We start from the raw sequence: 12,413 nt of genomic DNA on the forward strand, positions 1-12,413 counted from the left end.
TACACAAATTGAAATCAATTTTACTTTAAAACTACCCAATATAATCAATGTTTTAAGAGTAAAATTATAACCCTCGTGTTTTTAAGACTTTAAACGATTCTTTTATTAGAACTTACAGGCTACCCGTACAATTATTACAGTATTTTACAATAGAATAATTTTCACTTAAATAATCAAAAGTTCTATTAGTGTCGTACACATATCCTACAGGTGTTTCCGTTTATTCGTACAATGTTAGCTTTTTCCTGTTTACTTTTTTTTGTATCTGCAAAACAGTCTCTTAGGGAATCTACTAAACGATTGTTACTTTCTGCGCGTTTCTCTATGTAACACGAAATGCAAATATACGCGCAGATCAGCATCAAGAACATTTTACCGTTGGTTATTTTAGAAATTTGTAACGAATTCGAATGTTAAACCGAGTAGCCACAGATCGCAAACGTATCGAATAATATTCACTTAAAATTTATAAATTTGAATAAATATTGCTGGAGGGAAACCAAATTGCCTTTATTTTCTACAGTTTCCAAATCATACTACAAATTTTAATTCTCTGTTTCTCTAAAAAATTGATTCTTAACGAAAGAGGTTATGTTCGTGGCGTATAATTGCTAACAGGGGCTTTTAAATTGTCATGTTGATATAGCGAATCCTTCTATGATTTTGCCGTTCTGGTTTGTCAAATGTTATTGTCAGCTAGCAGCAAATCGGACAATCATTACTACCGCCATACCGAACAAAATCGATAATATTGACTCTAGAGATCCGACATTATGATTAGTACAATAATACAATCGTATATACAACACTGGTAAAATGGCACGATTCGATGAAACATATCAATCGCTTAGTGCGTTAATATCGTTACTGGTTAACTATTATTATATTAACAATTACCTTTGTACATGATTTGCTAAACGTCGCGTGGCACTGTTTAACGGCAATACAAAAATGAAAATAAAATATATAAGGTTTAACAAAACATTAATAAGATACTATTTAAATGTGAATCGATTGATCGTGGATGAAACAATGAGCTTTTTGTAAATGTATACTTTGCGAAGGAATGAAGTCTTAATATTCTAATCGCCCGTTTTAGATCAACATCAATGGTTTCCGCAAAATATGATTACAATTTTTTCCTGTGTAAGTAACGACCTTGTTATAACATGAGAATATTGGGTAAAAAATTTTCAAAACCAGTAAATTATATTTTATAAACGAACGCAACGTCAATGTTGCAAAAGTACTACGAAAGTAGAACACCTGGGATAATTTAAAAAAAATTGGTGAATGTGCGGAGTCCGGTCGATTCGTGAAAAAGAGTAAGTATCTAATACATCGTATACAAAGGTATCAAACGTAGTCTTAACTGATATGCATTCAACAAACGATCACCGCGATTAAACCATCTCGCAAATAACGGTTTTATTCGTAAAAGATACGTTCTCGTTCGACGTCCTACGCGATTTGGTAGATATAATACATCAGGTTTTACAGTTTCAAAAAATCATTTCATTTCCTTTGACAACGAATATATCTCTTACCTCGAAACTTAGGATTTATCACTAAACCAGTATTTGCGTGCCTTAAATATGACACTAACGATTATTGCAGATAGGTAGTTATCACCTCCCCACTCAAAAGATCAGGGTTCATCGAAAATGATCCTCCAAGTACAATCATTTTCTTAATTTTATAGCGTTAAGTCATTATGGTACATCTACGATCACATCAAAATAGTACGATACATAAATGTACAAACGGACGCGATCACACACCTTTCATTGACATTTCCATCATCAGTACCAAGAATAGTATTGTCAAAATATACATAGAATCATCATTATCGTTTCTTAAATATCCTTATAGAACGAGAATTAATGTACATTGCGTCTCCGGGAGGTAAGTGGGTGGGAGAAAAGCTCCAAATCCCAGAGTCTCACACTCGCAAAAACGATCCTGCAATTAGTAGCAGAAGCGAAGGACTGGCGGATCTTCGATCCAAACATCAACGTTCGATCTATTTCACTGATCACTTTCACGAGGAAATAAATCTTTGCAAATATTGTAACACGATTTGGACAGATCTTGTCTCGCGGAGGTCGAATATCGTTATTTTCCCAAAATACACGTTTGGTCGTCTCTAATTTCATTTATCAAAGCATCCATTATCCTTCTTCTCTTTACTACCTAACCACCAAAACTATGGTATTTCTCCAAATTCGTGCGATCCTCTTCGCCAAAACGTGCGTACGCGGGACTTTTGGTTTACCAAAATATCGATGTCGCGTAAATTAAATTCGAACGCAAATTAAAAGTCCTGTATCGTTTCCATGTTTGTCCAGTAGTAAAGATCAGAATGGAATGCGTACAATCGCGATAGACGGACAATGGCACCAACGAGTGGGTTGTACTTCTAGTAATCATGTCCTCTACGAGACAACAACGATGACAATAATAATATAACGTTAATAATAGTGCTATTGATTTAACAACGATCGACAGTCACGGTCGTGTCACCGTGAAATCGCTTATAGTGACTAGCTTTGTAGGCTCCTCCACCGAATTAGGCCAATCCACTGGGATGTAGGCCTTGTACGGTTCTTCACGTCGAAGATTCGAAGACCAGTGGAGCGTTTAATGTACAATTAGTTTACAAATCTTCCGTTAGCAAACGATGAATTTCGTTCACCGTCGAGATAAGAAGTCCGGAAACGGTATCGTTTCACATAATCGACGTTTGTTAGGTCATCACCGTGTCGGTGAGATCTTCCTTCAACCACTGTGGAATCGTCCTCAAACCGAGTCGTTTCAACAATTTAACTAGGGCTGTATTATGGGACAGATAATACCTCTGTAAAGAAATAAGTAGTTATCGTAACACGTTTTTTAACTTCATTTTCTCAACATTTATCGTCGTCTGTACCTGCAACAATTTGTACGATTTATCCTCCATCGGCGGATACTGGCGTCCTTTGCTTTTACCGAGACATTTCGTATGATCCTCGTTCGTTACTTGGCAGAAAAATCCTTTCTTCGGATCGTATCTCAGATGCGACGAATAATTAAATGCGGGCGCGATCTTAAGGAACCTTTGTAACTCGTGTAACGTCTCCACCGGATTTTGACGCAGTTGTTCACCGTCTATAATGTGCAACTGTTGGGGCGGGTAATACGATAGCCACCTCTCCAGATGCTGAGCGTATTTTCCGGGATTTAAACATCTGTAACAGTAACGCGATTGTTTACATTAATTAGTTGAAATAGATTAACATTTCAATGGATCACCGAGTAATCCACACGTTCTCAGGCCATTAGTAGTTCAGAATTCTGTACGTCTACTCTGTACTGTTGTTTGCATTAATGTTTCGAGGAATTAGTTGGGCTCGAGGTTTTCAACCAGGGATTTAAAAGGTTCTCTAGTCGAATAATATCTGACGTTTCCGAGGAACCGGAAGCCAAACCGATATACTTGAGAATTCACAGTTCTCCATAACTGTTTCGAGAACCTAAATCGATATTCTAACAATGTTCAATCTTTACTCACCTATTCCTGAGATCGCGTAGGGGTTTCGGAGCGGTGTCGCTGGCTGTGATGACCGAGTGAAAGGAATAATTATTTGCTACAGGGTCTCCGTGGACTCTCGTGTGCTGGTACCAAGAGTAAGCTCGCCTGGCAGGCGAAAGCAATATAGTAATTAATTTTGCTCTCGGTAGAAGCGCGTGAGCTCTGCGCGGCACCAGCTCCCCGTCGAAATAGGTGGCCGATTTTTCGAAAAGGTACCGTGAACTCTCGTTTTTCGACGCTGGGAAGAAGCTCATGTACCTAGAGAAAAGTAAATCAGTGGGGTAAATCGGTTCGCACGATTCTCAATTCCACATTATTCTCGCTTACCAGTCGAGGCCCTTGTAGTAATTTTTTCCATTGAAGAACTGGATCTCTTCGAACGTGTCGGGACTCGGCAAATTGCTACTTATCGCTGGATGAATGGAGAGGAAAGTGTAGAGGGCCGTGGTACCAGTTTTTTGGGGGCCAATTACCAGGAATCTCGGTAGTTGGTCGCAGGTTTTGTTCCTCGACCAGATCTTTTGGTGCCTCTGGTCGTCGCAAGGATTCTGTAAAGAAACAAAGTTAGCTTTCGCAATGTAAGTTAATAATTTATTTAGACTATAGAATTGTAAGACGACTTACGCCCCATACGGGATCGGATTCCTCCGGGTAGAGTTGAAAATAACGCTCGGCAAGCTGAAGGGGCGGTGAGCTCGACAGTCTCAAATTCGTCCAACATTGAATGAACTTGATCACCGACTCGAAGGTGTATAGTGCCAGACGATCGTTCCCGTAATTCGACATATGCGTCATAAAAATATTAATCTGCAAAGAATAACCGTGGAAAATACATCGTTAGTCAGGCAGGTGCCCAGCAACGACTTATTTGTCTTTTCTAGGTATGTCTTGCGTTTAGAAAAAAGCTCCAAGTATTGGATTACTTACGGGATTGTGAACGATAGTTTGGAACAGCTCGCCACCCTGTATCGATTTGTCTAGCTTGTCCCTTCCGCCTGGGTATCTATCGATGAAGATCGTGTGCGTGAAAAGGCCACAGGTTTGCCTTGGTAAAACCTTGCACAGAAACAACGAGAAATTGTCGCGTATCAGATTTATTAGTCCTTCCTTTCATAGAATATCAATGTTTTATTTCTTTTATTAATCGAATGCGTCCGTAGAGACGGAAAGATTGGATACGATTTGATAAAGAAAAATTGAATTTGCGATTGTTGGTAATTTTACCATTATGTTCCGATGAATGAAACCGCGCCTTAAACGAGCCGGCCTCAGGTGAGGGTACTCTTCGGTGCTAGTGACTTTGATGTTCCACACTCTTTTCCATGCCTCGTACAGCCCTTCGTGAACCGGATAAACGCCAGAGTGATGAGGACTCACGCTGTAACCACTTCCTGTCGGGATCCCGTGGTCTTTGGCGAATTGTTTATTCAGCGCCATGTCTAATTGTAGATGCGTTACATTCTCGTAGAGATGGGGTTGTTGATGATTCCACATGTGAGAAAACCACGTAAATCTGTAATTCAACGCCTCTTTTAGCACCCTTTGCTCTGTACTCTGTGCTAATAAAATATTATTTTTATAAGTTAAATTTCAAACGTCAAATATTTTCAAATCCGTGTAAACTAATTCCTTTTTTAAAAAGAGGTGAAAAATTGAATATCCCGATCCGCGTGTTTCATCGACAAGGCAGACGAACGAACCGCTTATGTGTAAAATACAATTGACGTATTATTCACGGCATTATACGACTGCCCGTACCGAAGCAATTATACGAACGCAGGTGCAACAAAGAGCACGAACGAGTTGCAACAATTCGCGAAGAGGCGCGACTTCCGTGGTTCAATGAAGCGTAACACGAGCACAGTCTCAATGCGTTAATTTACTCTAATAGCCAATCCTTTTCTGTTCCGTTCACTCTTCAATTTACACGCTAATTCTTCAACAATTTCCTTCTCCCATTCATCGCGCGAGAACGCGAAACGTTCCTTTAAATCGTTTCCTCGAAAACATCAACAATTTGGTATAAAATAGAGACAATACGCGATATAACTCTGCTATTCCAAATATCCTTGTTTAGGTAAATTCGTGGATAGTACAGGTTTTCGTAGAAACCTCGTTAAGGGGCCTTTCTACCTTGTGGGATTAAAAAAATCGATATTTTTTTTTGCATTTTCCTTTAGTATGTAGTCTCGAAAATATGTCTACCAAATATTAAATTGAAATTTGAAAAACTAACGAAGTTATAGCCTGTTGAAATGTACCGCGTGCAGGTATAACAACTGGACGTGAAACTTTAAAGCTGTTTTTCTCGAAACTACATTTTTCGGCACTGCGTGAGTGATAACTAAAAAACTATTCAAGATATCAACATCAAATTTATACAGTGTCTTCAGAACTGGTCTCCCTATAGCATGAACTAGGATAATTGCGATATATGCAATACTTTTTCTTTTATTAACAAAAAAGCAACCAAATATATGAAAATATTCAGTATTTTTTCGTAAAATAGCTGCCATTTTGCCATTTTTTGTTTTTTTGAAAAGATCCTAGTTCATGCTATAACCACACTCATCTATATTAAGAATATCGTTGGTTTTAGGATTTCGAATAACTTGTTCGCAAGATATCACGTACGCAGTCGGGTGCCGTTCGTAAAAACTGTTGTTTGATAATCAACAAAAACAGCGTAATCAATAGATATTATGCGTTGCAAAAATTCGTAAATATAGCTAAATATATAATAAATGTATCTACAAATTCCGGAATTAATCGCTCTTTAATAACCCGCAAAAAAATATCACAAAGAAACACGTATTTTTCATGCCTACAAGGTAGAATGGCCCCCTAAAGGGTAACGTGGGTACGTACCTGTCGACGTTCTCCAGAAGCATGTCGTCCCCCAAATTTTCTTCCGCGGTGCCATGATGGAAGTACTTCCCGGAAAACCCCAAGTTAAATTTAAAACCCGGCACCAGCGATTGGATCCTCTGCTGAGTGGCCAGCAACGCCATCACGTCGTCCTTCCTCAGTCTGGTGCCTTTCTCCCCGACAAATATGTCGTCGACGTCTACCAGGATCATACGATTTAGGCTTAGGCTCAATTGGCCGTGCGACAGGTAGGAAAGAGAGTCGAGGAGCAGCAAGTTGTGCAGCCAAAATCGGAGTCCGCCACCGAAAAAGACCCTCTGAATCCCGTCGTATCTGCCGTGATCCTGCGTAATGTAAATCCGATAGGAACGTTAGGTTTATCAGGCTGAATTGGCCGTTGCCTCGGTTCGCTACGCGATGCTACTTTTTCTATTTATCGAGAGCAGGGGATTAAACGACCAGGTCTGAAATGGCTCGTTTACCGGAGCAACTGATAACGCCTCGACATTTAATATCGATCAAACTCCATGGGTAATCCTATCGCGTATGGTAACGATGGACGGTGAAAAAAAAAACCATACTCGTTGAAAGTAAAATTTTAGGGAGAATTAAGGCTCGATTAACGCGGCTGATTCGTTCAGTGGATTCGAACGTTATTCGCGCCGTGAACCGCGAACGCTAATCTGCTTTCACCTGATCGAAGAACAATTATATTTTACGAAATCGTAATGCAACGTGGTTCCCTCGATATTTTTGGCAATCCTTCAAACACCTTTTTTCCGAAAAAAAAGGTGATGTCACGAAGAGTTTGTAACGATCGAGCAAGTCGAAATCTTTCTGTAGCTCGACTGTAGCTTCCGTTTCGCGTTCGTCGTCGGTGTTGTTTTGGCGGGGTCTCTTAGTTGGACGGGCGCGTTTTGAAACGACAGCTATGAACGGAGCTTGTTAGCAGTAAACAACAATAATAATCTCGCTGATAACCCCATTACGCGGCCGCGGCTTCCAGACCGGGGATTCACGGATCGCAGGTAGCCAAGTAATTAAATCAGAGGCCAATCAGCCGTTGGTTCATTCGATTAATGGGCATCGGCGCAAGCTGCTTCATTTGCTGCCATTCGAACCTGCAATTTATTTTGTTTCCAGAACACGCCTTGGCCCGCGAGCTGCATCCTCGATGAACGACAAGTTCGCGAAGGAGAAGCGTCCTCGTTCGAGCGATAAAGCGCTAATACGGCGGGGCTTTGCGCTCGATGAGCTTCGGTGTCCGAAATATTTAGCAGTTTCCGTTGGAAAAACTGCCCGGATCTGGTAAAGCGAGGCTCAAGACTCTCGAGACGTAAAAAATAATTTCTTCGAGCTCTGGCTGCGAATTACTCGACAGAAGGTAGAAAATGGAGGGAATTGCAGCGCGACCTAATAAAAAATCTCTTACCCGTACTCGGTGAAGGGACGGAGGACGGAGTAGGTCCGTCGTATGGATCCGCGAGCACGGAGAAACACAAAAGCAGATGATATCACGTCCAGGCTGTTTGTTATATTAAGGGAGGGTTTCCTGTTTGCGCCGACGAGGATTCGGTACAGACCGATGTGTCTCCACCGGGTTTGAATTTTCGTATTCTATAGATCACCGGTCGTTCTTTCATGCGACGCGAATTCTCTTCCGGGTCGGCCCTTAAGCGTCCTGGAATCTCGTAATCGCGAATTCCTTCACGAATGTGAACGCTCGACGGAATGACTTTATGAATTGTTTCAGCTTCTCGGTTCTTTTTACTTCCTCCTCGCGACACTTAGTTTTCTTTCTCGTTTCTCTCTATTTTGTTACTCGTTCCACCGTACGCTTCCTCTCCTCCATATTTACTATCAGTTTCTATGTACGAATGGGCATAATCGGTACGCGATGACGCGTGACCGAGGGACCAAAGATCGAGCATTTTCGATCTGGCGGCGCGGCGGTAGTACCGCAACGTTGGTTAACGAATTGACCAACACGGGATCAGCAGCGGTGCGTTCCGGCATCGTGTTCGCATCTCCGCGGCATTCGATGCGACCGCGTGCTGCGGCCAGCATTCTGGGACTAGAATCGGAACCGAAGCCGGTGTTTCAGTTCGTCGCCGCGTCGACCAATTCCACGTCGAACCGAAAACACCGCCGTAAGAGACAAAAGGCGTTAATTAACGGGGACGAGAAGTTCTCAGAGGTCGGTTTCTTGGAACAGGCAAGACGTTTAAAAATGGGGCTTGCTCATTAAGGGAACGAAATATTACTAATATAATTCACACAACAAACGGAGAACGCCTTGACGTACAATCATGTTTAATTAAACCAACTTCGCGTTCCGGCCCTCACTTTGTACGTTAACAATGCAAATATTAATTAAGGCGGTTGTTTCTGCCTGCATTTATTGGCGTCGCGTTACGTCGGAAGGAAAGGAGTTGCTTCGAACAAAGGATCATCAGCATCGTGCGTCTCGAAAGCTCGACTAGTCTCTATGCGTCCTTCTTTGTGTACGGACGGACGACTTTTCCACGAAATTAAACGGCTGCTACAAGAATTTTGTCAAACGATTTCGAGACTGTCTTTGGAATAATTGTTGTACTCCCTCAGTGCGTGCAGAGTCACGGACTTATTTGCATTAGTGCACATGAGTCGCATCTCACCTGAATGACTGTTGCCAAAGGACTCTTGTTGGCCGGATAGTCGAGACTGTCCCTGTTCGCCCAAGCCAGGGGTTCGTAGGTGCTGTGATTGGCCTGAAAAATGGTCCAGTCGCCGCCAGGAAGCGGTCCCCAGGCAGTTTCCCCGGATCTGGTTAATCGGAGAATAGGGGACGCCGCGTTCAGCTGAGCATCCTGTGGGAGAAAAACCCGATCTCATTTTTTCGACTGTTTGAAAACTTCTCGAACATTATCGGCGCGTCTTTTATTCGATTATTGGTACTTTAGCTTACACGCGACACCGGCACGATCACCAAGTACTATCCAACGATGATTTGATGGTTAGGCACGCCGATTGGCCGTACTATCGCTATTGGCTGGAGTGCTCATAACATAATTCCATCATTTGACGAAGGATGCGAACGAAATATATCGAGATAGAGTAGGATAGAACAAGAGTTAGCGACATTGGTCAGAATACTAACCATGAATAGAACAAAAATCTTTCCTTACATTTTACAGTATCATTATAATTTGTAAAAATTAGTCTGCACAGTTTACCTGCCAGCCGAGTTTATTATGGCCCCGATTGGTCTGAACGTCCATCATTATCGCGTAAATTAAACATTTCTCCGGCAGGTATCGACCTACAGTCATAATTTGCCTCCAAACATAGACGACTTATTTATTTGTAGCACCCCCTATTCCGGCCATAGACAAGCGAAACGAACCAATTTTGTCACAATTCTTTAAAGAATGAATGAATCCGATAAAATATAATGAAAAAAATGCATATAAATTATTCGAATAAAAATCTTTCATATAAATAATTACATACTTATTCTTAAATATTTGCAAGAAAGCTTATTAATAATTATTACATTTTTAAAAATATTCCATATGAATTATACGTTTATTCGAAAGTATTATTCATGTTTTGGTCTGTTCATAATTTGTGAAATGTTTGAAGACTATTCTAGACTTCATCAGATGAATGAACTTGCGTTATTTAGTAAACAGTAAGTAAAAGCGGTTTCGCTATATCTCTCGCGGAATGGAGATCCTACTAGTATGTACGAGGTGTGTAAATTAAGTAATGAGACTGATTTTTTAAAATTATTTTATTCGAATAGAATTACAATTCAATATTGTCTCCATGAAAATAACTTCCTTGGGAAGCCACACAGCGTTGGAGACGATTCTTCCTATCCTCATAGCAGTGCTGGAACTCTGATACTGGTATAGCCTTCAGCTAGTCGGTTACAGCCGCTTCAATGTTTTCGAGTGTCCCAAAATAACGACCCTTGAGATGATTTTTCAATCTCGGGAAGAGGAAAAATCACAAGGACTCAAGTCAGGCGAATAAGGAGGCTGAGGAGCCACAAGAATGTTTTTACTGGCCAAAAACTCATTTACTGAAATTGCTGTGTGACAAGGCGCATTGTCGTGATGCAAACACCCAGTTGTTCTTGATGTTTGGCCTCACACACATGACCCTTTTTCGAAGTTTTTCTAGAACCTCTCGGTAAAAGTGTTGATTGACCGTTTGGCCTTGAGGCACAAACTGTTTGTGGACGATTCCCTGGCTATCGAAAAAACAAATCAGCATGACTTTTGACTCATTTTTAGAACGCACTAGAAAGAACTGTTTTACGAAAATAGTTGTTACGGACAACCAAATGGCTCTAGCGGGTACAAACTTGTATCAAAGGCGTATCACACGTTCACCCACCGTCTCTCTAAGTCCCGCGTCCCAAATGTTGACAGAACGAACACTACGTCGCCAGTCTCATTACTTAATTTACACACCTCGTAGACCTTCTCTTCTTGCTCTTGCCCCGTTTAGTTTGTGGCCTAGCCAACAAGTCGTCGGTCGGATAGTACAAGAAATTAGTTTTGTCGATCGTTTAAAGGAAACCGGACGAATACCAGAATAATATCGCGGCAATGACAAAGCGTGCAGGCACGCAATCTTCGACAATATGCAAATTAAATCAGCGTCGAGTCTTCACCGACGAATACCGCTAAGAGGCATTTGTCGTATTGCAGTGCACGATAACGGTTGCAGGGTCGATGCTTTCAGCGCCTCGTTTCGCGAGCTTTTCTCTCTAGTGTTGCGGTGTCGCAATTTCTCCGTGGAATAAAGTCGGGAGCCCGTTTCGTCACGGGAACGGAGATTGGCAATCCGAGGTTTCTGCGATCGGTGCTGGTCCCGTCAGCAACCTTCGTCCGAAACGTTATCGAGTACCGAGCCGAAATTTATTTTTCATCGACCGATGCAAACTGCGGACGTCCCGTTCTTTTTTTTAAACGTGCAACCATCCGCCAACCGATTAGTTCGAGTAACTTTAAATTGTTCGAAGTATCGGTAACTATACAAGATTCGTCTCAAGGTCTAAATTAAACGGGAAAACTTGGGCAACTTTGCGTTAACTTTTGTAGCGACCGGTCGTGCGCACATGGGAAAGTTTTTCTCTCGTGCAAACGGCCCACGTAATTTACGACTCTCGTTCGTCGAAGCTGTTTTTGAGGAAGATATTTTCCAGACTCGCGTATCGAATGCGTTTAGTAAATTCTTTTCCTAAGTCCCTCAACAGCAAATAGAGACCGTCGTAAATTAGGGATTTCCAGAGGACACTCGACGCGTACCCATCGGAGTTTCGCCAAGTGGGCCCAGCGCGGGTGGTCCGAAGGAAATCTTGCAGTGAGGACGCAACGTCGTCCCCCTCAATCACCACGCCGTTTCGAAAACAAGCACGCCGTGGGCGTAAGAAATAGGCGGTGATTTGGGAAAAATAAACGGCCCTGATTGGAAAGGCCCAACGCGTGGGGTTAACCAATCAGGGTTGTTTAACAATTTTGCCAGTGCAACCGAGGGGTCGACACGGAGACGAGCGAGGAATAACTACACTTGGTTTTGCGCGCTCTATCCGAGAACATCGAAAAATAAAGAAAGATTTGTCACCCCACAAGAAGTGTAGTTCCTACAACAACCTATCCCACCACTTTTAATACTATTCTTACCGACACTTCACGTATACCTATTCCTACTCAAATACCGGTCAAATGACCGGGTTTCAGCACAACTTGTATTTTTTAATATAGAATGAAGATAAGACATAGTTTCAGAATTGAGTCTTCGAGATAATACTGTTACAAAAAGATATAAATCGTTCAACCAGTAAATTGACCGGTCGTGGTACGTAAGACAGACTACAAATTTTTCTCAGAAAATAAACAATAAAAAAAGAAGTGAATATTGAAAAAAGTATTATACGTATACTTTAGGAAAAGTCGATGCAATTACGTTGTATACATAT

General features: G+C 41.5%; 1 protein-coding gene across 4 annotated transcripts in view; it reads right to left on the reverse strand.

Annotated features, from left to right (window-relative positions):
- Window positions 1–80: 80 nt before the first annotated feature.
- The window catches only part of LOC122401634 (bifunctional heparan sulfate N-deacetylase/N-sulfotransferase), a 253,772-nt gene continuing 241,439 nt past the window's right edge, over window positions 81–12,413 (reverse strand). For all 4 annotated transcript variants that reach the window (XM_043403874.1, XM_043403875.1, XM_043403873.1 and 1 more), the window contains 9 exons: window positions 9,097–9,288; window positions 6,440–6,783; window positions 4,796–5,084; window positions 4,499–4,627; window positions 4,196–4,378; window positions 3,899–4,119; window positions 3,551–3,829; window positions 2,930–3,227; window positions 81–2,857 (listed from right to left, as the gene is read on the reverse strand). In XM_043403874.1, the coding sequence (XP_043259809.1) occupies window positions 2,747–2,857; window positions 2,930–3,227; window positions 3,551–3,829; window positions 3,899–4,119; window positions 4,196–4,378; window positions 4,499–4,627; window positions 4,796–5,084; window positions 6,440–6,783; window positions 9,097–9,288 (2,046 nt within the window). In that variant the 3' untranslated portion in view covers window positions 81–2,746. The remainder of the gene's footprint in view (window positions 2,858–2,929; window positions 3,228–3,550; window positions 3,830–3,898; window positions 4,120–4,195; window positions 4,379–4,498; window positions 4,628–4,795; window positions 5,085–6,439; window positions 6,784–9,096; window positions 9,289–12,413) is intronic.

This window comes from Colletes gigas, unplaced genomic scaffold, assembly GCF_013123115.1.
Source record: "Colletes gigas isolate AHSC1104 unplaced genomic scaffold, ASM1312311v1 Colletes_gigas_Sc00026, whole genome shotgun sequence".
NCBI lineage: Eukaryota > Metazoa > Arthropoda > Insecta > Hymenoptera > Colletidae > Colletes > Colletes gigas.